The sequence below is a fragment of the Ictidomys tridecemlineatus genome, chromosome 1 (genome assembly GCF_052094955.1).
Source record: "Ictidomys tridecemlineatus isolate mIctTri1 chromosome 1, mIctTri1.hap1, whole genome shotgun sequence".
Taxonomy (NCBI): Eukaryota; Metazoa; Chordata; class Mammalia; order Rodentia; family Sciuridae; genus Ictidomys; species Ictidomys tridecemlineatus.
The window spans coordinates 216,369,417-216,394,701 of record NC_135477.1 but is presented as its reverse complement, the minus strand read 5'-3'; the positions used below and the strand labels follow the sequence as shown (position 1 = coordinate 216,394,701).

At 39.4% G+C, this 25,285-nt stretch overlaps 1 protein-coding gene across 1 annotated transcript in view; it reads left to right on the top strand.

Moving 5' to 3' along the window:
- Nucleotides 1-23,387, top strand: part of LOC144367389 (uncharacterized) — a 54,187-nt gene extending 30,800 nt beyond the window's left edge. The window contains exon 3 of the mRNA XM_078023468.1: nucleotides 17,717-23,387. Coding sequence (XP_077879594.1) covers nucleotides 17,717-17,900 — 184 coding nt within the window. The 3' untranslated portion in view covers nucleotides 17,901-23,387. The remainder of the gene's footprint in view (nucleotides 1-17,716) is intronic.
- The last annotated feature ends 1,898 nt before the right edge of the window (nucleotides 23,388-25,285 follow it).

Sequence of the window (25,285 nt, the reverse complement as noted above, 5' to 3'; positions counted from 1 at the left end):
CTTTCTATTTAATTCATTGTTTGAGGAAACATACATATTCTAAAGTGTACTGCTTGTGAAAAGTCACCTGTGCATTAGAAGCAAGAGTTTTTTAGTTTGTTGTTGTTTTTGGTGTTACGAATTGAACCCAGGCCCTTGCTCATATAAAGCATGTGCTCTACAACTGAGATAAACCCCCCAGCTCCCAGCAAAAGTTTTTTGATGTACATTGACAACATTTAGCTAATTTTGTGACCCAAACTAATGTTCCCCCTTGGGCCTCCCTCCTTTCAGCAATCATCCTTCAGCTGGCCCTCATTAACAACTTGCTTTTGGTCTGAGAAGCTAGCTCTATGTTACTCTTCTTCATTATAGTCTTTCCAATTCATTAGGTTGTTAACAATGAGGGGGTTTTTGTTTGTTTGTTTGTTTGTTTTGTTTTGAAATAAATAATACCTAGATAAAAGCTACCTGCCCCCAAAATGGAGCAGAAATTAGTTAGCAGCCTTTCCAGTAAAATAAATGGGTGCTCAGTACCATTTAGCAATCACTTGCTCAAAATATTTGTGTTCTCAGTTTCCAAAATTATTTTACTTCCCTTTATTGCTCAAACTTGCTTTGTCCCTATTGCCCTTCCTCAGCTTTTGACCTTAAAACAAAACTCCTTGAGAAAATAGAAGCAACTGTCCCGAATTCCTTTTTTTTTCCTCTCACCATCTAAACCATCAAACCTACCCACATTCATACCTGTTTGTACTCTGCCTTTCTTCCAATTCTATAAATGAGGAGTCCCTGATCGGTCTGGAAGCCAACCCTACACTGAGGCTCAAGATCCTACACTACCACTCTCCCCTCAACTCCCCATTTTCTGCGAGTTTCTTCTCTTATGCTAGACACTCATTCCTGTCATCTGCTGTCTCTTTGTCCTTGGCCCTACATACCATTCCTAGCTAGGGACTCATTTCTCTTCTCCCCAGTCACTGGCAAACATAATTTATTTTAAAAAGAGAGAGGGCTGGGGATGTGGCCCAAGCGGTAGCATGCTCGCCTGGCATGCATGTGGCCCGGGTTTGATCCTCAGCACCACATACAAACAAAGATGTTGTGTCCGCCAAAAACTGAAAAATAAATATTGAAATTTCTCTCTCTCTCTCTCTCTCTCTCTCTCTCTCTCTCTCTCTCTCTCTCTCTCTCCCCCCCCCCCCGCTCTCTCTTTAAAAAAAAAAAAGAGAGAGAGAAACTGAGAGGTCAACTGTCCAAGGATTTGGATCTCTGAAAGAGTAAATGCAGTTGGCTGTCTCCATTTCCTCATCTCCTGTTTTCTCCAACCTTCTCTGAGCTTCTGCCTGCATTACTTCACTGAAACTGATCATCAAGATTCCTCTTGGCAGCATGCAACCCAATTGATACCTCTTTTATTCCCCCAAGAGCAGGGACAAAGATTTGTATACTGATGGTTTGGGGGAAAATTCCAGGGAGCTAAAGTGAGCAATTGCAGAACAGAGGAAAGCTAGTCTAAGGTACTGTTATGGAGTTGGCCTCTGCTACAGGGTTCATCAGACTCTGAAGAGTTTTTTAAAATGCACCTTAGAACTGCCTAAGGGATAAAGAAGAAGCATGCATCTAATTGAGCTCATCTCAGAGGGCTTTGTGAGGATTATAGGAGATAATGCAGTTAAAGTGCTGAGCTCAGTGCCTGACATACAGTAAATGCTCAATGTATGCTAATCATTGTTGTCAACACCATTATAATTGTCTGCTCAATCTCTGCATTTACCAAAATACTATAACTTTTCAGTGTTGTCAACTACTTCTTTTATTTCTTTTCATGTCCCTTCTTCCTCTTCCTCAATTTATCTTTATTTCAAAATTATTCCAATCGCAATCACAATCTCAAACTCACTCTCATGCCATCTTACCTCATTTTTCTCTCACCTCATCTTATTTCATCCTGTATCATCTCATTCTGTCTCATCTCATAGTTTAAGGAGTTATTATCATTACCCTTTTAATCATCAGAGTCAAAAAAATATCTGCCTCCAGAATTAGCTACTCTCTGACTTATAGTAAACTCTTCCTTTTGTTTCTTAGTGATGTTATCCCTCAAGTGTGCATCCTTAGACTTTATAGTGTAGTCTTGCCCAAGTTTTTAACAAGTCTTTTAATTTCCTCTACAATTAGTTTGTTGAAGAACTTGGGCATTTTTCTAGTATTTCCAACAGTCTAAGATTTTGTTCAAGGCACAGTTCAACATGATCCTGTCTCCTGAATTTCCTGCAAATTGGATCCAGACACTTGATTGAACTCAGGTGCTTTAGTAAGGTGGTAGGTGCTTGTCTGTCTTTTGTAATGTCATCATTGACCCAAGGTATTAACTCAAGGCGTTGAAAAAAAAAGTGAAATACTGAAATATTTCAGTTGTTTCATTTGCATTATTAGCTAGAAAATTACCAAACTATAGATGAAAAGAAACTCTTCTTTTCATCTATAGTTTGGTAACTCAGTAGTACAATCCATGTAGGAAAGACAAGATAATCCTTGATTATTCTTTAAAGGTTTTTCAGATGATAAATTTATTCCTTGTCATCCTCTGAAGTAGATAATTTTTTTAAATGCCAGTATAAACAGATGACTTTATACAGACCTGATGGGTTTCAACTTTTGCAGTTCCTGTCCTTATTTTTTTTTTTTTTTTTTAAAGAGAGAGTGAGAGAGAGAGGGGGACAGAGAGAGAGAGAGAGAATTTTAACATTTATTTATTTTTTCTTAGTTCTTGGCGGACACAACATCTTTGTTGGTATGTGGTGCTGCTGAGGATCGAACCCGGGCCGCACGCATGCTAGGCGAGCGCGCTACCGCTTGAGCCACATCCCCAGCCCCAGTTCCTGTCCTTATTGAAGCTCAAAGTGTTACATTTTAGTCCAGCAGGAGCCTCTTTAGGTTGTCCCCTGAATCTTTTAGACACTCTTTTAGTTACTTGTTAGTGTACTTACACTCTGGTATGATATGTTTCTGATTTATCTTAAAATACTTGCCTCAGTCATTTCTTCTAGAAGCTCTGGTTTCCTTGAGTAGAAAATTATATTTTGAGACCACCATCTGGGGGATTGGTCATTATTTCTAGGATTTTCATGGAAGCAGGATATATATATATATATATATATATATATATAAAATGCATGCTACTTTGTTCAATTCAAATTCATGATTATAGAGCTTTTACTTAGCTTCCTCTGTATCTCCTTTTTTCTACACCATGAATCTTGGTTCTCATAGACACAAGGGATGAGAGAATTAGAATATCATATAATAATTCATTTGTTTTATCCCAATAGCATGTGCAATAATCTCAGAGTAACAATTCTAATATTATCACTAGCAATTATTTTCACTAAAATCAGTTCAAATTCTTTTTTGATTTTTGCATATGCTTTCCCTTTTTCTACCCCTTCATTTTTTGTGCTGTACTATATCTACATTGTCAGAACATATTATTACCTTTTAATCTTTAGTCTTAGTTCTACAAATAATTATATATTTAATGATCACTACCAATCCTTCTATAGGTATCTGAGTTATTTCATTGTCCAAAGCATATTCTCTAGTGGATTCCTTGAAGAAACACTCACAAGAATGACATCCTTTAGTTCTCACTTACTGACAATAGTTTGTATATGTGAAATATATGACTTGCTAGGTATAAAACTTTGGCTTTTTCCTTTTTGGAGTGTATTAAATATGTGACTTCCATTTTCTCCTGCCATGAATAATTGGTGTCAAAATGGTCTGTCATCTAATTATTTTTTATCCTAGGTAAGATGCTCAGAGTTTTTTCTTTTTATTTAAAGACTATGTGTTTTAAATGTAGTTTCAAATATTTATTTTAGGAAATTTTTTTCTAAATTATAGTTTTTAATATTTGTATTATTGCCTTGTTTTATTTTCTCCTTCAAGAATCTCTATTATCCATTAGGGTGCTGTGGTGCATACTTGTACTCTCAGCTACTCAGGAGGCTAATACAGGAAGATCACAGGTTCCAGGGCAGCCTAGGCAACTTAGTGCCCCTGTCTCAAAAAGAGCTAGAAATTGTAGCTCAGTAGTAGAGTACTCCTGTACCCATGGTGAAAATGGCATCACAGATGGAATTAATTAATTAATTAAGTAAGTAAGTAAGTAAGTAAATCAGTCGTATCAATATAAATGTTAGAGAGGTGATTAAGAGCTTTGTAAATCATTGTGCAGAAATATATGGTTCTATTCAGTACATTAATATTGTAACTGAACTTTAGTTCTGACTTTATACTCAAGTGTTAATGAATAGACACATTTATTTACTGATTAAATAAAAAGAGTTTCCCACATCAAGGACTGAGTAGATCAGGGCTTTAGAGAATTATTACTTAAACCTTTGCCTGGTAGTCAACTCAATTTTCCATGTGATTTAATTCACACTGCTTTACCCACTGTGTTAAAACAATATTCACCCAAAACTAGTGGGGCTTTTTTAAAAATATTTATTTAGTTGCAGATGGACACAATATCTTTATTTATTCATTTTTATGTGGTGCTGAGGATCAAACCCAGGGCCTCACACAAGCAAGGCAGGCGCTCTACCACTGAGCTACAGACTCAGCCCCAAAACTAGCGTTTTTTAAAAAAATAAATTTAAGATCTCTTTGCCAGGCCACTCTGTCAAGTATCACTTCTTAAGAACATATTATGTCTCTGGTATTTTTGCTATTGAATAGATAACATTCAGTATAATTTGTTTTCATTTAGACTCCCATATACAGGATATTTTTGTTATAAATCAAAGTATAAAATATCTTTTAAAAAATAATTACAATGCCATCATTGATGGACAGATGGATAGACAAAGATGTAAATATATGATAAAGCAAGTATAGCAAAATGTTAAAGGCAGAAATCTTGATAATAGCTATAGAGTTGTTACCCATAAAATTCAACTTTGCCATATGCTCAAAAGTAAGAAAATACCATTGTAAATTTTAAGTCTCTATGAAAGAGAATGAAAGAGAATGATTTTATTCTAGAAGTTCCTTATATAAAACCAAACAAACTTTGTAAGATTTAGAAGAATTATATTTTAAAAGTTTCTTCATGTGTATCTAAGTGCATTAACTTTCACAAAATGAGAGTTTCTCAGAAACAGGTTGTATCTGTTCTTCTTTACGGAAGTTCTCTATCCAAAATAGTTTCAGGAAGGAGGTTTCCTTGATACAGGCTTAAAATAAAAGCCAAATTTAAAAAAAAAAAATCTGGCTGACTGAGCTAGGTACCAGAAGACTAGCACAGACCGTGCTTCCTTCCCACACGCCCTTGCACTCCATGGGACTTCTGCTTCCAGCTGGCACAGGAGGGAGGTGTTTAGTTGAGGGCATGGACTACAAAAAGATTTTTTAAAAGAATGACATTGGCTTTGCCATGTGTCCCTAGAAATGGGTCTAATCCCTAAGCACTAGAGAAATAAAGGCCAGAAAGCAGACCCTCAGAAACTGGGCACTAGCAGGTCTGTTGCCAAGTGCCCAGAAAGTGAAGGGGGAGGCCATTCTTCCAATTCTTCATGGAAGTCGAGCCAACTGTGACATCTTGAAGACTGGCAACCTGAGGAACATCCAAAAAAATAGCATCCCTGGCATGGACATGGTTGTTCTCAGAGTGTAAGCCTTCTTCAGAAACCACATGGGGTTCATTTAGCTAGATTCCTGGGTGGTGGCAAGGACATCTGAATCAAAAAGGGAAAGGTGAAGCATGCCACAGGAGTCCACCATGACAGATTGGTGGTAGGCACAGTGAGACTCTCTTAGTGGCTCATAGAAACAAACAAGGGATTCTTTGAAGGATTGTTCAGGGGTTAGTTCCTTAAAAGCAGATCCCAGGATGGAAATTCCTGTTCAAGTGATTGATTTGAGGGGTGTTTCCAAGAGAAGGGGATGAGGGAAGCAACAAAGGGGAGGGGAAGAAAGCTACCCACAAACAAGGTCTTGCTGGAGGTCAGCTTCTGTTGGGTCCCACACAACAGTTCTGGAGGGTGGACTGCATCACAGAATTGGTCCTACCAGAGGCAGGCGGTCAGTCCTTGTATTCCATGTGTCAGCCAGTCTTGACTAGTGTTTCTCCCCACAAGATTTGTACGTGGGAATAGCTTTCCTAATAAGAGACTCCGGGGCAAATTCTTTGGAGAAAAAGGAATCTCTGTCTTGTTAAATTGCAAACCATAGTTATAAGTGTATGGCCTAGAAGAGGGAGGGAGCCAGGTGGAGTACCAAAAGGAATCTACAACTGCTTTATTTTTCTTTGGCAGATAGGGGTTTCAGAGTTATTGTCATTTAGATATAAACCTAAATGTGACTCTCATTTTACAGTCATAGTCTTGTGGGGTAGACATGAACCAAATATTGATCTTAGATTAGCTTTAAGCATGTAGACTAGTCAAAATATTCCAGAGATAAGGGCCAAAATGGGTTAATTGGTTTTCTTTTGGGGGACTGTATTAATTTATGTAATACGTTTGTAAGCTCCATACTCACAATTAGAAAAATAATTTTTTACAAACAGTTTAAAATATCAAGGAGATAGCAACAGTGTGAAAAGGCAATTCAGAGTTAGCTCACAGGAACTCACCACTACTGTGGCGTCATTCAAGTTTTCAAAGTTCTCTTGTTACTAGTATATAAGGCACAAATGACATTGCCCACAACCTTATTACTATTTTGCTTATTATATCTGTAAGGTAATAGGGAGCTATTGAAAATCTTCAAACAGAGGTGAATGTCCTTAAATTAAAATGTATCTTTGGGAAAGACTAACCCAGTAACTCTGTGCCTGGAGGAAAGAGAAAGAGACAAAGTAGGAGTCTGGCACAACTCAGCCTTGAGGTGGTGAGGACTCCCCTCCAACCACATGAGGTCCAAGTTCCTTACAGAACTTCAGCACCTCCTGCAATTATATATTCAATGTTCATTTTGGCCCCTTTACTTTGCATAAGGGCAGGAATCATTCTGGCCTCATCATTGCATACCCAGAGCTGGACACAAATCTTTGCTGAATTAATGATTTGAATAAAATAGAGGGATGTCGTTTGAATAAATCAGTAGATATTGGTCAAGAAAAAAATGATAGATTTTGGTACCTAATAAAGGGAATGAGGTAAGTTTCACACTTTGAACACAAAATGATAATAATAAAGCAGTTGGGAGGGTAAGTTTCTATTGCTGCAAAACAAATTACCACCAGGATTTCTGTAGGTCAGGAGGTCAGGTATAGCTAAACTGTGTCCTTTGCTCAGGATTCCACAGGCTGATGCTCTCATCTGGAACTTGGGATCTTCTTATAAGCTCACCTGGATTCTTGGCAGAACTCAGTTCCTTGCAGTTAAAGGACTAAGGCTCTCAGCTTCTAGAGGCTATCTTATCCATGGCCAGTTCACAATATGGTTATTTGCTTTTTTAAAACAGAGGCTGAGCATGGTGGCACCCACCTATAACCCCAGTGAGTTGGGAGGAGGAGGCAGAAGGATTACAAATTGGAGATCAGCCTGGGAAACTTAGCAAGACCCTGTCTCAAATTTAAAAATAAAGGGGGCTGGAGATCATTTGACCTAATTATCCCACTCCTTAGTGTATACACAAAGGACTTAAAATCAGCATACTATAATGACACAGCCACATCAATGTTTATACCAGCTCAATTCACAGTAGCTAAGCTATGAAACAAACCTAGGTGTCCTTCAACAAATGAATAGATAAAGAAAACGTGGTACAAATACACAATGGAATATTACTCAGTCATAAAAAGAATGACTTTATGACTTATGCCAGTGAGTGAATAGATGGATCTGGAGACTATTATGCTAAGCAAAATAAGCCAATCCCAAAAAAAAACAAAGGTCGAATGTTCTCACTAATATGTAGATGATAACAACAGGGGGCAGGGAAGACTAGAAATTCAGTAGATTAGACAAAAGGGAAATGAAGCAAAGGGAGCAGAGGATACAGGAATGGGAAATACAGTGGAATGAATCTGACTTAACTTTCCTATGTACATATATGAATATACCACAGTGAATCCCCACATCATGCACAACCACAAGACTGGGCTCCTAATTGAATAAGATATACTCCCTTGTTTGTATAACTATGTCAAAATATACTCTACTGTCATGTTCAACTAAAAACAACAACAACAACAACAACAAGGTCTGGAGATGTAGCCTGTTGTAAAGCAACTCTGAATTAAATCCTGAGTACCCCCCCCCCCAAAAAAAAAATTCAACAGGAGAGTTCCTTGCTTCAAATCTCTTATTTTAGGGAATGCATATACCCAGTGTTAAAGGGCTCATCTGAATAGGTCAGGCCCACCCAACTCAAAATCAACTGATTAGGATCCTTAACACATTTGCTAAATCCCTTTACCTTTGCTATATTCTGTTGTTTTGACGCAAGCCACAGGTTCTTCTCACAGTTAAGAAGAGAGGGTTACATAAAGATACAGACACCAGGCTGGAGGCATTCATGGGTGCCATCTGCATCTGCATACCACAGTAAGTCAGTTTTGAGTGTTGGTGGAAGGTGATAAGCTAATAACAGGTGAAAAGTCAAGTGGGACTTGTGGGTTTGACAGTTGGTTTGAGAGAGGATACATTACACAGAGATGAAAACAAAGGGCAAAAGACTCTCTTGGTTTGGGGAAGCTCTTTAATGTTTAAGGAAGAAAGAGGACCTACAGAAGTAGAGAAAGATCAGCAGAATGTAAGAAACTGATAATGAACTGTCCTATAAATAGGAAGGAATTTTAAGAGCAGGGTGATTGACAAGAATCAACCACCAAGGAGGATGTTGGTGAAGCCCATCCCCTTACCATGCAAAGACCTTGAAGAAAGCTGTCTGGTCAAGTGGTGATGTCACAATTGAGGCTGTAGGGAATGACAGGACAGGGATGTTAAGATAGTGGAAAGAGTCCCCTTGGAACCCCAATCAGTCAAGAGAATGGCCAACCAGGCTCTCACTGCTTCTCAAAGAGTTTCTCAGGCCCTATCACTCCAGCTCAACCTACACAGCCCTGAAGGGCTTTCATCCTGGGAGGTGTGAGGTGGCAGGACAGTTCACATTGGCTCTGGCTGCCTTTGGGCTGTTCTGCGTGAGGCAAAATGTGACTTTTAAGTATGAAACACAAGTAATCTCCCAACTTGGGGGAATCTGAGATAGGGAGCCTTTCTGCTCTCTGAATAACTAAAACTGGATGCTTCCATCTAGTTGTGTGAGTTGAATTTTTAAATGACTAATATAAATCTTTGCTTAGTTTCTTTCTGGCCAGGCTTCATTTCTTTCAAGCCAGGAGCCCAGCTGCCCTCGCTGTTTTGCAAAGATCAAGTAGAATTCTGAGGAAATGAAATAGTAGGAAGGATTAAGCAATTGTTGGACCCAAGACAGACATTCTGAGACTCTTGAAATAACTGGCATTGCAAGGAGGTATCATTAACCAAATGCAATATTGCCATATAGAGACTAAATTTAATTCTAATGTAATAAATCCATAAAATAAGACTGTTTCTCTTTTTCTTACCTTCTCTCCTTTCATTCCAAAAAACCAACCTGAAATAATTTTATTTTATTATGAGAGTTATGTAACTAACAAGAACAGCACAAAGAGTATTAGGCATCTGATTCTATCAGTATGGCAATAATATCATTGGGTTTTCTTTTCTCCTTCATTATTAGTTACAAATATTACTTCCATCACAGAGCAATTAGCATATGTTATCTCACCATCTTTTTTTTTTTCTTTCATCATTTATCCCATGTTAAAAGTCCCTGGATATAAATCTACCTATGTGTAAAAACATAAATAAAAACAGGATTAGAACCTAGGGCTCTAAGCATTTATAATCATCTCTGGAGCCTACAGTGGGTTCATCAATGGGTTTTTCCACCATTCCAAGCCACTGTTACACTGTTTTATAGTGTATCTCATGGCTCACCAGGCTTTTCTGTCTTTAACTTTCTAATATATGTAATTTGATTAAAATTTTTGGCTAGTCAGGATAAGGAGGAAGAGATGGAAATTGCTCTTAATGGAATCTCCAGTGTGCCTAGGATTATAATTGAAGCAGAAATGAACATCTTGCTCTGTGGGAAGTTAGAGAAAGGCTTTGTTCCATTTTTACATGGGAGATCATCCAGTATTGTAACCTACACACCTAAGCCCACTCCAGATTCAAAGTGTGCCATTTATAAACATGCATGCCAAGTTTCAGATGCCCTTTTTGAATGTTTGCATATAATTTGAAGCTTGCAATGCAAAAGTAAAATATAGCTTCTATTGTACTGGATTCCCCACACCGAGTGTGTGGTGCCTCTTTTCTCTGATATTACTTGAATAGACAAAGCAGAGTTTGACGTGGTTCAAAAAGAGAAATGTTTCTCAGCTCAACTGAAATGATTGCTAGGTATACACTACCAACTTCATTTTCCCCTGCAGAAATGTACGTTTTTCCCTATTATAAAATGTACTCATAATAGAAATGAGACTGTTCCCAGGAGTGTGGTTATCCAAAGGTAATCTCAACCCAATCTGATTAGAGACAAGTGGCTCATGCCTCAAAATGCTCCAGGGTATGATTATTTTATGATAACCATACTCTGTATCATGTCTTATTGATTAACTAATAAAGCGTCAGCAATGCTATTTAGAAGAAAAGCTGAGAAGCCAGGGTAGGGGGGATAACAGGTTCTTGAAAGAAAATGACTCTTTTAAAAGACCTAAATTATCTCATTTGTGCCCCCCTCTTATAATTTTGGGCAGAGCACGAAATCATCACTTGCATGTTCCAGTATCTCTTTGTGAATTAATCTGTTAAATTTGATGCAGTTAGTTACATTTAAATGCACCCTAAACTGCTGCCTCTCTCTGTTGTGAATACTGATTGTGAGAGCAAAATGACGTTGCTTTCGAGAATGCTATACTTCTTTCTTATCTTCCAGATAACTTAAGGTCCAAAGAAATCAAGATAGAACTTGAAAAATACAGTAACCAGCTTACCTATAGTAGCCATTTGCTGGTCACGTCACCTAGCATTGGAATGAGGAGAGCATATGACTAGTATGCAAATATTTTGCAGCTAGAGTAGCTTTTGGACTATCTAGAAGTGTGTCCCTTGGGACGATATTCTGGCATCCACAATATCCTCATCATTCCCAAAGGCTATGACTACACATCTATAGAAAAAAGGTGAGGTGAGAGAATTGAAGCAATTACCATAAGTGATTCAATTTAACAACATATTTTGTCATAATTACTTTATGTTTTCATTGTAAATATAAACTTATGGCCTGAATTAGTCAGGGCTGCAGTATTCCATTTCCTCTTACTTCATAGACACAGCCAATATATATTCAAATTGAAAAATGCACTACAAGTCAGAGTGTCCATTTCTAGGTCTTGGTTCTGTATCTTTTTTTTTTCTTAATCAAATTTGGCTCCCTGAGAATGGAATCCATTCAGTTCTAGTATAATTGGTCAAGAATTACCAGATGCTGGAGTCAGGAGGCCTGTTTCACTGTTAAATCTGTCTCCTTGGCTATGCATTATTGATGTGTCTGAACAGAATAACACTTTGAGAAGATATACATAGGGTTAGCTTAATTTATAAATGTCTGCTGTAAGTCTCCCATCATTTGCAGAGCCAGTGGTATTTTTATCTTCAAAACTCCAAACCTGCTAAATGGAATTTCTGTTAATTTACCACAGAACTTTTCACCAGAACCTCTTATCTTTAAGATCTAAGTTGAGTGTTTGCCACAGCACCCATTCAACTGTTTCCCAAGGGTCCTAAAACCTATCCAACTGATCACTTAACTCAGTCTTTCTATTCATCCAGAGCTACTTCTGTCCCTTTGAATAGCAGGGTTTTACAGCACATCTCTTCTCTGCTGTGATAGTACTTTATTTTTCATCAGAACTTTTGTTTTTGTTGTCTGTCTGTCTCTGCTAGGTAGACACACTCCCTCTAAGTTATCTTTGGCAATATCATTCAGCATGCTATGAAGACTCTCTCTTCCAGGCTCTCGCAATTAAAGGAGTGTGGAAACTCCAAAAACAGGATGGCATTTGTCCTGAGAAGAGTTGTCCAAGAGCAGCTTCCCTCCTGTTCCCCTGAAGGGCAAAGAGCCAACCACTCTGCTAGTTCTGATCTTCTCAGACATAACCAGCACCTGTGACTGTCCGGCTTTTCAATGTACTCGAGTAATGACTGGCATTTTTACGTTTTTCTCTTCTGCTTTCACTTACTTGAGGCTTTCGTTTGTTTTTTATAATGAGAGAGAATCATTTAGGTACACAAAAACATGAAAGATATTATATATCCTCTTATCCTCTTGATTTTCTTGTTTCTGTGTCTTTGGCTGTCCTTTTGGGCTTCGTTGTTCAGTAATTCCCCATTTAAGTCAGCATGGGCTAACTTATGCTGCAGTAACAACCAACCATAAAATAGTAGGGCCTTAAAAATCAAAAAAAGTAATTTTTTACTCACATTAAAGATCCATCATTAGTCAGAAGATGAAATCTGCCCCATATACCTTACTTTAATAACCAAGCTATCAGGAACATTGCTGTATACTACTAGCAGAAGGAGAACGAGCTCTGGAGAGTCATGTACTGATAAAACTCCCTGGCTCAGAACTGATATGTATCACTTCTGCTCCCAATTGCATTGACCAATATGATGCACATGGTCCATGCAATCAGGATTACCAAGAGCAACAGACAATAAAGGGCCGTAATTTTCCAGAGAGGAGAAGAACTGAAAATACTTTTTTCTTTCTTTTTTTTTATTTGTTCTTTTTAGTTATACATGACAGTAGAGTGTGTTTTGACATATTGTACATACATAGAGTATAACTTCTCATTCTTTTGGTTGTACAGATGTGGATTTACACTGGTCACGTATTCATATATGAACATAGGAAAGAAAGTTATGTCTGATTCATTCTACTGTTTTTTCCTATTCCCATTACCCCCTCCATTCCCTTCATTCTCCTTTGTCTAATCCAAAGTACTTCTATTCTTCCTTTCCCAACCTCTTATTATATATTAGCATCCTCATATCAGAGAGAACATTTGGCATTTGGTTTTTGGAGATTGGCTTATTTCAATTAGCATGAGAGTCTCCAGTTCCATCTATTTACTGGAAAATGCCATAATTTCATTCTTCTTTATGGCTGAGCAATCCAATGTGTATATATACCACATTTTTCTTTATCCATAAGAACTGAAAATCCTTGATGAACAGCATAAATGGCCACCACATGCCCTCCACTGAAACAATAGAGACACTTTTTTCCAACTGATAGATAAGCTCATTAACTGCTTCTGCCATACTAATAAGTACTCTCTACATCTCAGAACTCAGACTAGGGTATTTTAATCAAAATTCAAGGCTTGAGTATAGATTTATTACTTTTGTATTGTTGCATTAAGAAGTATCCCCAAACTTAGTGGCTTAAAACAACATACATTTATTATTCCATGGATCAGAAATCTGGATATGGGTGAGCTTGGTCTTCTGCTCAGAGACTCACCAGGCTGAAATCAGTTGTCCTAAGTGAGGTTGAGGTTCCTTTTCCAATCTCATTGGTGGTTGGGAGAATTCATTTCCTTGCAGTTGTTGAATTCCCTCTACCTACTTTTGGCTAGCTGTTAGCTGGGACCACTCTTAGTTCCCAGAGGCTGCCATCAGGTTCTTGCCACATTACCTGCTCTATAAGAAGCTCACAACATGTTTGTTTGCTTCCACAAAACCAGAGGATAAATCTCACTTTGCATTTGTCTGACCTCTTGCAAGTACGGCCCATCCCAGATAATCTGTCCTTCAAGTAAGTAGAAACCAACTATTTAGGCATCTTGATTACATCTATGAATCCCTTCTTTCATATGATATAGCATAATTATGAGAGTGGTACCCCGTTGTAGTCACAGATACCTCTCACATTGAAGGAGGATATACAGATACCTCTCACATTGAAGGAGGATATAGGGCATACACACCAGAGAAAGGGATCTTGGGGGTCATCTTAGAATCCAGCTAACAGAGATACAGAGGGACCACATCTGTGCAATTATAAGCTTGCCTTGAAAGCTGATTGGCTTAGTGATGTTTGGAACCATCTTAATAGCTGACTTTATGGAATAGTTCATTGGATTGTTCAGTGAATCAAGTTACAAGGCAAGGGGAGGGGAGTTGGTGTGAAACGAGTGGCCTTGATGCTGTAGGTAGAGAGCCACGTGGCAGTGAGGGTGCCAGTGTGAGTCATATCAGCCTCCAAGTGTTAAGCTTCCACTTTACACCCAAGCCTCCCACTGCCTGCTCATGATAAATGTGACTGGCCAGTGCTGGTGTATGTCACCAGCTTCCTTTTGGTTTCTTGATAAGATTCACTTCTGAAAACAACACGACTACACTCTGCAGAGAACATTCATTGTCCTGCTTCTTGTTCAACTGCCTAAAATGGCTCATTATTCTGTAATACGTGCAAGATTGCCCAGAAGTAATTTTCCTTTTATTTTTGCCCACAAGGTGGAAAATTAAGGATGAAATACAACTTTATTTTTGCTTTTCACAGAAGAGGTGACAGGATAGTTTTTTCTGCCTGTTTTTCTACTTGCAGTGAAATATTATTTGGCTACAGCTGTTGATTCCTTTTTCCTATTTTGGCAAAAGTTTGATGCAGAGTGTCTCCCGCCCTTGTTTATACCCAGGGCTACATTGCAGGGTCCTCCTGCAGGATGAAGGGCATTCCCCTGCCCTGGAACCCTAGGGCTTGGTCTTTTGCCTGTCCCCACACTCAGATGTGTCTTATGCATTCATGCTTCTTTTCTGAGTGGGGAGACTGATTCCTAATCTCCCTATCATGTGTCTGCTCCAGAAATACTATTTCTTTTACTGAAGAAATGAAGAAGCTCTAAGGAAGTCTTGAGCATGAATACACTAGTGAAAACGTGGACCAAGGAAAACGCTGTACAAAAGACTTTTTCTTTATTTTTATTTTCTGTCTTGTGCTGACCTTGTTTTTATCCATTTCAATGTGATGAAAAAGTTCAAGAATTTAAAAATAAGGAATCACTTAGTAGTTAGGTCCACTTTTATAGACGTTTTCTTCTGTTTTGTTTTTGTTTTAATAGGATAACTATTATATGGTGGCATAGGGAAGAGCATTCATTATTTTTATGGTTCTGAGGTTTGAACCCAGGGCCCCACACATGCTAGAAAAGTGTTCTACCACTGAACTACATCCCTAGTCCCTCTTCTGTTTACATTTACATTATTTTGTGACCAATACCTATGATGAACTAAGTTGGTGGGGAAGTGATGTTTTGGTTTTGGGTTTTCCAACTAAGAAATTTCTAAAGGATACAGGATCTTGAAACATACATTCAGTATTCATTCAGTACAAATTCTCAAATGGGCAAAAGTATGTACATTGCCTTGGGCATTTGGGACATATAAGAAAGTCTGGGCCTTTGTTCTCAAGGAGGAAAAACTGATGGAAGCTAGCATAAGTTTACAATCAGGCAGGCCAGAGTTGAATCCTTGTCCTGCCACCTGCTGAGTATAAAACTTACATATATTCCTTGTTTCTCTATCTTAGTTTCCTGTCTGAAAATTGAATATAATAAGCTGTATTTTCTGATATTGTGAATATTTAGAGATTCTAGTTATATAAAAATGTATATCATGACCAAGTTGGGATTATCTAAGGAATTAATGAGTCATTTAATATTTTAAAAATTGATAAAATTAATCTACCCAGTAACCAATAATTAGAGAAAAACTGTATGATTATCTCAGCAGACATAGAATAGGTATTTGAAATTTTTCAACATTTAATCATGATGAAAACTCTCAACCAACTATTATGACCTTCCTTTACTTGATAAAAACTTAGAGTTAACATCTTTATTAATGACGGCATCCATTAATAATGATAAAAGTCACTTTTCACCGCCTTTGTATTTGACATTATACTGAAATTACTAGCTGACAAGGCAAGGCATATAGAAAAAGAAAAGCACCAGAACTGAAAAAACGACAAACATAATGGACAATACTTCTGGAGGGTGTGGCCACCTAAAAGAGAAAGCAAAGCAACCTACATGCAAATTATTGAGATTCCTAAGAGAGGCTTTCAGGTTGTTTTGAAATATGATTGGGTTATAAAAACAATTTTATTTCTATATTCTAGCAGCAAATAGTTGGAAAGCATATTTTTAAAATTTTTCATTTATTAAGAAGCTAGAAATAGCCAGATGTAGTAGTGCACGCCTATAATCCCAGCAGCAGCTCAGGAGGCTGAGGCAGGAGGATCACAAGTTCAAAGCCAGCTTCAGCAACTTAGCAAGGCCATAAGCAACTTGGCAAGACACTGTCTCTAAATAAAATACAAAAGAAAAGCTGAGGATGTTGCTCAGTGGTTAGGTGCCCCTGGGTTCAATCCCCAGTACAAAAAAAAAAGGAAGGAGAAACTAGAAATTAATTCAACAAAGCTTTTACCAGAATATATGGAAAATTTGTGTGTTTGAAGTCCTTACCCAATTTATATTCCAAGATCAATAACTACAGCTAGCCACAGTGACACACTAATAATCCTAGCCAATTGGGAAGCTGAGGCAAGAGAATCACAAGTTTCAGGCCAGCCTGAGCAACACAGAAAGACCCTGTCTCAGAATAAAATTTTAAAAGAAGAGCTGAGGATCAGTGATGGAGTGTCCCTCCCTGAATAGTTCAACTCACAGAACTGCCAAAAAAACAAGAAAGAAAGAGAAGAAAAACTATAATCACTCAGAATTACATGCATATCCTCAATTCCTTTAACACTGATCTGACTAAACCAAAATCATGGTTATATCCAATATCTTTTCCAACCTGTACCTGTACCTGTATACCTGTATGATTGTGGCTGGGGAAACACGAACACACATACACACACACATATAAAAACATGCTGAAGAATTTCACTTTAAATTCAAGGTTGCTAAATTTCCACTGAGCCCTATTAATGCCCTACATTTATTCTCTGTTTCTCTGTTCCATTCTTGTCCTGTTCTCTCTGGGATGCTCCTCTCCTGGGTCTTCAGAATGGATCCATGAACACACAGTCATGATATGATCGAGCAATTCCACTTCTGTGTGTAAAAATTTGAAAGAAGGGACTTAAATATGTATTTGTGTACTCACATTCATAGCATCATTATTCACAGTTGCCAAAAAGTGGAACAATCCCAATGTCTATCAACAGATGAATGTTGCCAGGTGTAATGGTGCACATCTGTAATCATGGAGACTTGGGAGGCCAAGGCAGGAGAATTGCAAATTCAAGGCCAGTCTCAGCAACTTAATGAGGCCCTAAGCTACTTAGCAAGACCCTGTCTCAAAATAAAAAATAAAAGGATTGGAGATGTGGCTTGATGGTAAAGCATTACTAAGTTAAATCCTCAGTAGGCCCCCCCAAAAAAATCAGATGAATGGATAAACAAAATATGTTATGTGTATGTATATGTGTGTGTGGGTATATGTAAATATACATATACCCACACACACATATACATAAATATATATAAACATATTTAATGGAATATTGTTTGGCTTTTTTAAAATATTTTATTAGTTGTTGGTGGACCTTTTTTTTTTTTTAATTTTAATATTTATTTTTTTTTTTTCAGTTTTCAGACGACACAACATCTTTGTTTGTATTTGGTGCCGAGGATCAAACCCGGGCCACACGCATGCCAAATGAGCGCGCTACTGCTTGAGCCACATCCCCAGCCCAACCTTTATTTATTTTTAAGTGGTGCTAAGAATCGAATCCAGTGCCTCACACATGCTAGGCAAGCGCTCTACCACTGAGCCACAACCCCAACCCTTATTTGGCTTGTAAGAGGAATAAAATTTTGATGCATGCTACAGCTTGAAGGAACCTTATGTTAAGTGAAATAGGTCAATCACCAGGGCAAGTAGTATATGACTTCACTTATATGAGGTACTTAGGATAGTCAAATTTATAAAGAGGAAAAATAGAAGGGAGGTTGCTAGTGGCTGGGGGAAGGAGGAACAAGGATATGTTAATGGGTGTGGAATTTTAGTTGGGATGATGACAAATTTCTAGAGATACATAGTAGTGATGTTAACACAACAATGTACTTAATGCCACTGAATTTACACTTTAAAATGGTCGAAATATTAAATTTCATGTCATGTATTTTTTACTTTTCCTTTTCTCTTCTTGAGACAGGGTCTCACTCTGTTGTCCAGGCTGACTTTGAATTTCTGGGCCCGAGACATCCTACTGCTTCAGCTTCCCTAATAACTGGAACTACAGGCAAAAATACATCTCCCTTCTGAACTCCAATCTTCTCTAACCAGTGGGCTACAGAAGATCACCTCTGAGATATCTAACCAACGTCTCGAACACACATGTCTTGGGCCAAGCTCCTGGCATTCTCCCTTCAACCTATTTGTCTCCCATCTTTCCCATCTCAGTCAATGGCAGTGATGTCCTTCCTGTTGCTCAAGTGTGTCTCCTGGTCTAAGCAGCTTTGCCTTCTCTCTCACACATCTCTCAGTGTTAGCAAGTCCTGGTGGTGCTACTTTCCAATGGCCACTACTTGCCACACCATTGCTACCACATTGCTACTACTCTTGTCCAAGCCTCCATCAGCCTCCTCAGGATTACTACTGGGGCCTTAAGAAGGCCTCCCTGCCTCCTCCCAGGCTCCCCTTCAGTGGTTCTCAGCACAGTGACCAGGGCAGTCCTACTACAAACAGATCTCTCCTGTTCCCTCTCCAGCCATGCAGGACTCCTCACAGCTCTTCAAACGGGCATGAACTTTGTGTCCCTCTGCCCAGTAGGCTCCTGCCAAAGCAGGCACATGACTAGTTTCCTCACTGCCTTCACTCCTTCGTTTTTTGCTTATTTAATCTACTTATTTATTTTACTGTCTTTTTTCCTACCATAATGCATGTTCCATTAGGGCAGAGGTTTTTGCTCCTTGGAATCATGTCTGGTGCACAGCAATTGAATTTTGAAATAATGAAAACACAAAAAAGACCTAAATAAATGGAGATACAGTGTTTCAATGGATAGGAAAACTCAGAATATAAAGATACCAGTTGTCCTCGAGTTGATCTACAGATTCATAATTTCACTAAAAAATCCCAGGAGTTTTTCAAAGAACTTGATAAATTGAATCTTAACATTTATTGATGAATACAGCCTAAGGATAGCTATTCACTCATAAAGAATAAGTTTGGAGAATCTGACCTTCTACATGTCAAATTTTTAAAACCAAGTATTGTGCTACATACCTGTAATCTCAGCAACTTGAGAGGCTAAGGCAGGAGGATCACAAGCTTGAGGCCAGACTGAGCAACTTAGCAATATCCTGTCTCAAAAATAAAAATGGGTGGGGATGTAATTCTTTGATAAAATAACTTAGGTTCAATCCCCAGTATGAAAGAAAGAAAGGGAGGGAAGGAGGAAAGGAAGAAAAAACTGTTTCATAAAGTTACAGTAAAACATATGAAGTAGTATTGGTTTAGGACTAGACAGATTGACCATAGAACAAATAGAAAACCTGAAAACTGACCTATAAGTATGGAACCCTATTATAAGACAGAGGTAACATTGCAATCATTGGAGATACCAGAAAGGGTATTCAATAAATAAAGATTGGATAATTGATTATTCACAAGAGAAAAAAAGTGAAATTGGATTCTTATCGCACATGATGCATACAATTAATTCCAGGAGAATTAAATAGCAAAACCTTGAACGTTTCAAGCAGGAAATAGAAGAGCATATTTTAATGACTTTAGGATAAGAGAGACCTTACTCAAAAAGGCCCCCTAAAAGTGCTAACTGCAAAGAAGACACTTATAAATCTCTTTACATGAAAAATGAGATATATTTGTTCATGAAGAGATATTAGAAAGAAAGTGAAAATATACATAACAAAATAAGATATGTGAAACAAACATAATGGGCAAATGATTATTATCCAGAATATATAATAAACCCCTAAAAGTCAATAAAAAGTGTGAATACCTCAAAATGAAAATAGGCAAAGGGCGTTAAAAAGCCTTCACAGAGGCGGAAACACAAATGACCAGCATGCAAAATAATATGCTTAATTTCATTAGTAATCAGAACATTTCAAAAATTCAAATTTGCAATGTAAATCCCTAGATTTTTTATTTCACTAATATCATAAAACAAGTGTGAGCACAGATATGGAACACTCACATTCTGCTCCGCAGCATTTAGGCCATCATAGGAAAGACAATTTGGTATTAACATCTAAAGGTATTGGCATGTGTATCAGAAGACCTATTTAGGAATGTGTATAGCAGCATTGTTTATAATCACAAAAATCTAATCATCACCCTTAAGGAAACATGGTTTTTAAGGAGCTAGAAAGGACTTAGATGTCCACTGATGAAATGAAAAAATGAGTTTATTTGTATGAAAAAATAATGTTTATTATTAGCATAAAATATATATATAGTATTCATACAATAGATTTTATATCAGTGAAAAATGGGTGAACCAGGACTATACGTGGACTTTCTGCTTAGTCCTACTGACCTGTGTTGCTTAAGTCCACAGTGCCATGCCACACAATGCCAGCCTTGGACTTCCAGTTAGTGCAGTCACAAGGTGGATTTACAGCACAGCCCCATCTCTTTCCTCTTAACTCAGCTTCTGACTCATCTTGCTTCTGGCTCCATTGACCAAATAGTCCCAAAGCAGGCTGTAGGAGGGGAGAAAGGAGGATTCCAGAACAGTGTTAGGTTCTGCCAGGAAGGAGGGAATGGATGCAAGGTATGGAGGTACTGTCCACTACTGCTACTTCACATTTCTGTGTCTCCCAGCATACTGCAAACTCTTTGAGGAAGGGACCATGTCATGATCATTTGCATCCCACCCCCAACATTATACCTGGTACATCCTAAAACATTGAGCAAAAAAGTATTATTAGAAGATTAGCATAAGACTCAACTGGTTAGACCTTCAGAAACAGACCAACTGAAACTGCAATCAGAGCAGGAGTCTCTTGCTAGAACCAACATCCTCACTGAGAAGGCTAGTGTGGCTGCTTAAGGACAGGAGTAAGGGTAAATGAGGGAGTGGAGGGGCTACTTGGAATGGCAAAGCAGCTGGTCAGGAGCAAGAATCTCTCCTGGAGAAGTGAGCTGAGTCCACTGGCAGGGCCAATGGACAATGTTTCCTTCTAATGAAAGGGTCCTGGAATCTTCAGAGGTGACTCCATAGTAAGGTGGTGTTTGCCTGATCTTAAAAGCACAGAAGTTTTTGTTCTCTAGTTGCCAGGGCGTGGAGCATGGCTTGCCATCCAACTGGAACAGGGTTTTTGGCAGCAGTGCCTTTCGGTAGCATTTTCCAGTTTGCCCCCTGCTCGAGCCAGCCACTTTCTAGACAGGCTGGGGTGGCACCTCTGTGTTCATGCACCAGGACCACAGGTCTCACCCACTTACCTGGTATAAGCGATTAGCCCAGTGTTAACCTTTCATACTCTCTGGTGATGACTAGTTTATAGCACCTGCATCTGAGGAAGAAGAGGGAACTCAGAGAAACCCAAAGTTTTCCTGAATTATGGCTAAAACACTAAGATTTAGTCCCAAGTATTCCAGGACCAAAATAGGCCCTCATTACTGCCTTCACTTCAGAGTGACCACATGTAGTTACAAACTCTGCATTACACCAAGGCTCTGGCTGAGAAGCACTGGGGGCTGAATCCAGACTGTACTCTGCTCTGTTGCTAAGCCTGGGGGTGGGGCTGCATCCTGCATCTGCCATGTGGAGAGGGCCCTTTTCTTCTCATAGAAATACCTACTGCTTGCCAAGTCAGGGCTGAGTCTGCCCAGAGGGTCCCCTTTGTTTAACTAGCAGAGGTTCAATATTCCCTTCCCATCCGGTCCCTAGGATGAAACCAGAAACCTTGGTTGATCTGAGAGTGTTCTAGCCCCAACAGGAAGTACGCCAGAGGCTTTCTTACTGGCAATGAGACCACTGGAGATGCTTGTCCTCGATCCTGTTCTCCACCAGCTTCCCATTCCCCTTCCTCCAGAAGGGCTGGGATCTTGGCCTATCTTCCTAGCCTATCTTCTCAGCCTTGCTCATGAATATCTGCATCTTCCTGACTACTGTCTGCAGAGCATCCTCTGACCCCTTGATCACTCTGTTCAATAGGGACTGTGGCTGCTCATCCTGCTCCCCGCCTGTCCCCTGGCTCCTCGCCTGTCCCCTGGCTCCTCGCCTGGCAGTTTCCTGACTGAACTTAGCCCTGAACTTCCTTTTGTTTGTGCCTAGGCTCCTGCCTGGATGCTGACACTATCCCTGAAGGCTGCCAGACCTGATACTCAGTCTTGATTCTGGGCTTCAAAACTTGAAGGCTTCATACAGGCAGCAGCCTATGATCTGGACAGAAGAGATTGTCGTCAATGGGTGGAGGGCCTCTGTCCAGCTCAATAAGACATTTTTGAGCAGCTAGACTCAACTTGCTGGGCATGCTGGACCTCTTTACAGGTGGCCAATTGGACCCTCCTGATTCCAGCACTCACTCCCCACCTGGTCTTCTACTCAGAAATCACAGGATTCTCTCACTGTTGTCTTGAATCCCATTCATCTTTCTGATGATTGGTCTTAGCATTGTTTTTGACACTTTGCTCATAGCCTCTCACTAACATTCCTCATAGCTTGACCCAGCTCCTGAGATCTTCCCAACCTTATGCATGCCACCCCCAGATCCTCCTTCTCCCTCCCCTCAATCCACAGCCTATTTTGGGGGTGGGGGCCCAGAAACTATTTGGTTGACGGAGCTAGAGCATGTGGAGTCAGGAGGGGAGGATGTGCTATGCTGAAAGTCTGCATTTTTGCTGTCTGTCCTCCTGCTGGATCTGAGTGGCCTGATGCATCAGCCACAAGAAACACAGGCCTAGACAGAAAGCCAGAGTGGAGAAGGAATAGACCAGGTATATGGACTAAACGTTTGTGTCCCTCCAGCCAAAGTCATATGTTGAAACCCCAGCCTTCAATGTGATGATGTTTGGAGGAGGAACCTGTGGGAGGTGATTAGGGTTAGATGAGGTCATGAGGGTGGGTCCCTTAGAATGGGATCAGGGGCCTTAAAAAAAGAGGAAGAGTACCTCTCTGTCTCTGAGGGCATGCACCATGGAAATGCCATGTGAAGACACAACAAGAAGGTAGCCATCTGCAAACTAAGGAAAGAATCCTCCACAGACACTGACCCTGCTGGAACTTGATCTTGGGCTTTCCCGATTCTAAACTGAGAAAATAAAGGTCTGTTTTTAAAGCCACCAGTCTGTGGTATTTTGTTATGGCAGCCCAAGCTAAGACACCAGGGGATATGATCCTAACAAAAGCCTGGAGGAAAGAGTACACTTTGAAAAATGTGTTCTGGTCCCATTCTGTCTCCTGCTCCTTCACCTCTAGCACCACTTTGGCTGGAACTTTTAGAAAGACCAGTTTCCTTTTCCCCTTTAATTCTTACTTCCCACTCACTCCAACACACCCTTCAATCTGTTTTCCAAAGCTCAGCCTCAGGCTTGCCTCAGTCACCCTGGCTGCACTCACCCCTTTCCCTGCCCCTCTGCTCCCCTGAAGATGCTCCTGGCATTCAGTTCCACCACCACACCTGGCTCCAGTGAGGCACAAGCACCATCAGGACAGGGATCTTTTCTTCACCCCTCCTTTCTGTTCTCTACAGAATCTAACATAACTCTGGGTACATGACACATGATCAGTCAATGTTTAATAGATTAATTGTAAACACATTTTTCTAAGTAAACTATGAGGCTCCCTTGCATTACAATCTTATTGAGTGTTTTCTAAAATGCAGATCTTGTACTTCACCACACAATTAGAAAATCAGAATTTTGGGGAGCAGAACTCAGGCATTTGTGTTGTGGTGGATGAAAGCTAACCACAAATCCTTTGATGTTTCTTCTATCAAGAGGCAGGATCTGTTTCTCTGACCCTTGAAACTGGAGGGATGCTATGTCCATTGCAGGCCTACCCTTTGGTCTCTGGGAACTCTGGGCCACGAGAGACCCTGAGACTTCATGGAGACAGCAAAGCTCACTGAGTTAGCTTTATATCTGCCCTTCCAAACTGCCCAGAAGACAACTTCGAGTGAAGTTGCCTTCTATCCACCAGATGAGATCAGCCACCAGCTGAATACTAGTGGGTGACCCTAGTCAATCACATGAAGCAGAAGAATCACTCAGCTGAGCCCTGCCAGAATTCTTGTCCTGTGAAAGCAGGAAATGCAATAAAAAGAGCTGTTGTTTTAAGTCTTAATATTTGTTACATAGTGACAAACAAGATACCACAAATTCTCCAGACTATGTTTGTGTGTCCTACAACTTAAGAGTTGTTATTGTAACATGATCTGACATTTAATGAATAAAATTTTACATTAAAGTATAGAAAAAAATTTCATACTGTATTGTCTACATATCCTTGGTAAAGGAAGTTACAGTAAAAATCTCATAATTTATGTTGTTGGTACTCATTTTCTTGGACTGCAATCTGGTTCTGTTCAGAGAACAAACAAGAGACGGCACCTAGCACTCTTGAACTTTCTAGACTATCTGATTGCAACAGTGTTAATAAACAGTGTCACCCCAGTGGAATAAAATTCTGCTTTGGATTTAAAACATAGTGAGCCCTGACAACATTTGGTTTGGACCTGTCTCCTTAGTCTGTGTTTCCAGGGCCAAAACTAAGATGATTTTTTTTTCTGGTTTGTCTCTTGGGAGTATATTTTAAGACTAAGCTTGTAGATTTCTTTCAGTTTTCATAATGAAAACTTTTGGCTTGTAAGTCACATGACTGACCACTCTTTTTGCCATCACTTTGGATCAAAACCACAGGACCCTACAAATCCCCACTGGGATTAGTGATTTTTGTTTTGGTTTCTCAACAAAGCAGTTTGGACAAATCTGCGAAATTTTTACAGACTCAGCAGAGAGCTGTGTGAAACTCAGCATCTTCCCTGGATGCTTCAGCTCAGCTTCAGTGGGTTTGGATGGACCCAGTGCTTAAAAATGGAACTCTAAAACATGAAACCACATGAGCCAAAAATATTTCCCAAAATGAGTTTAACTAAGCTGAAGCTGCTGGGATTGGTGCCCTCTCTGTATAGACAAGTAAACCTGCCCCTTCCAACTTACTCCCCAACCTGCCTTCAAGC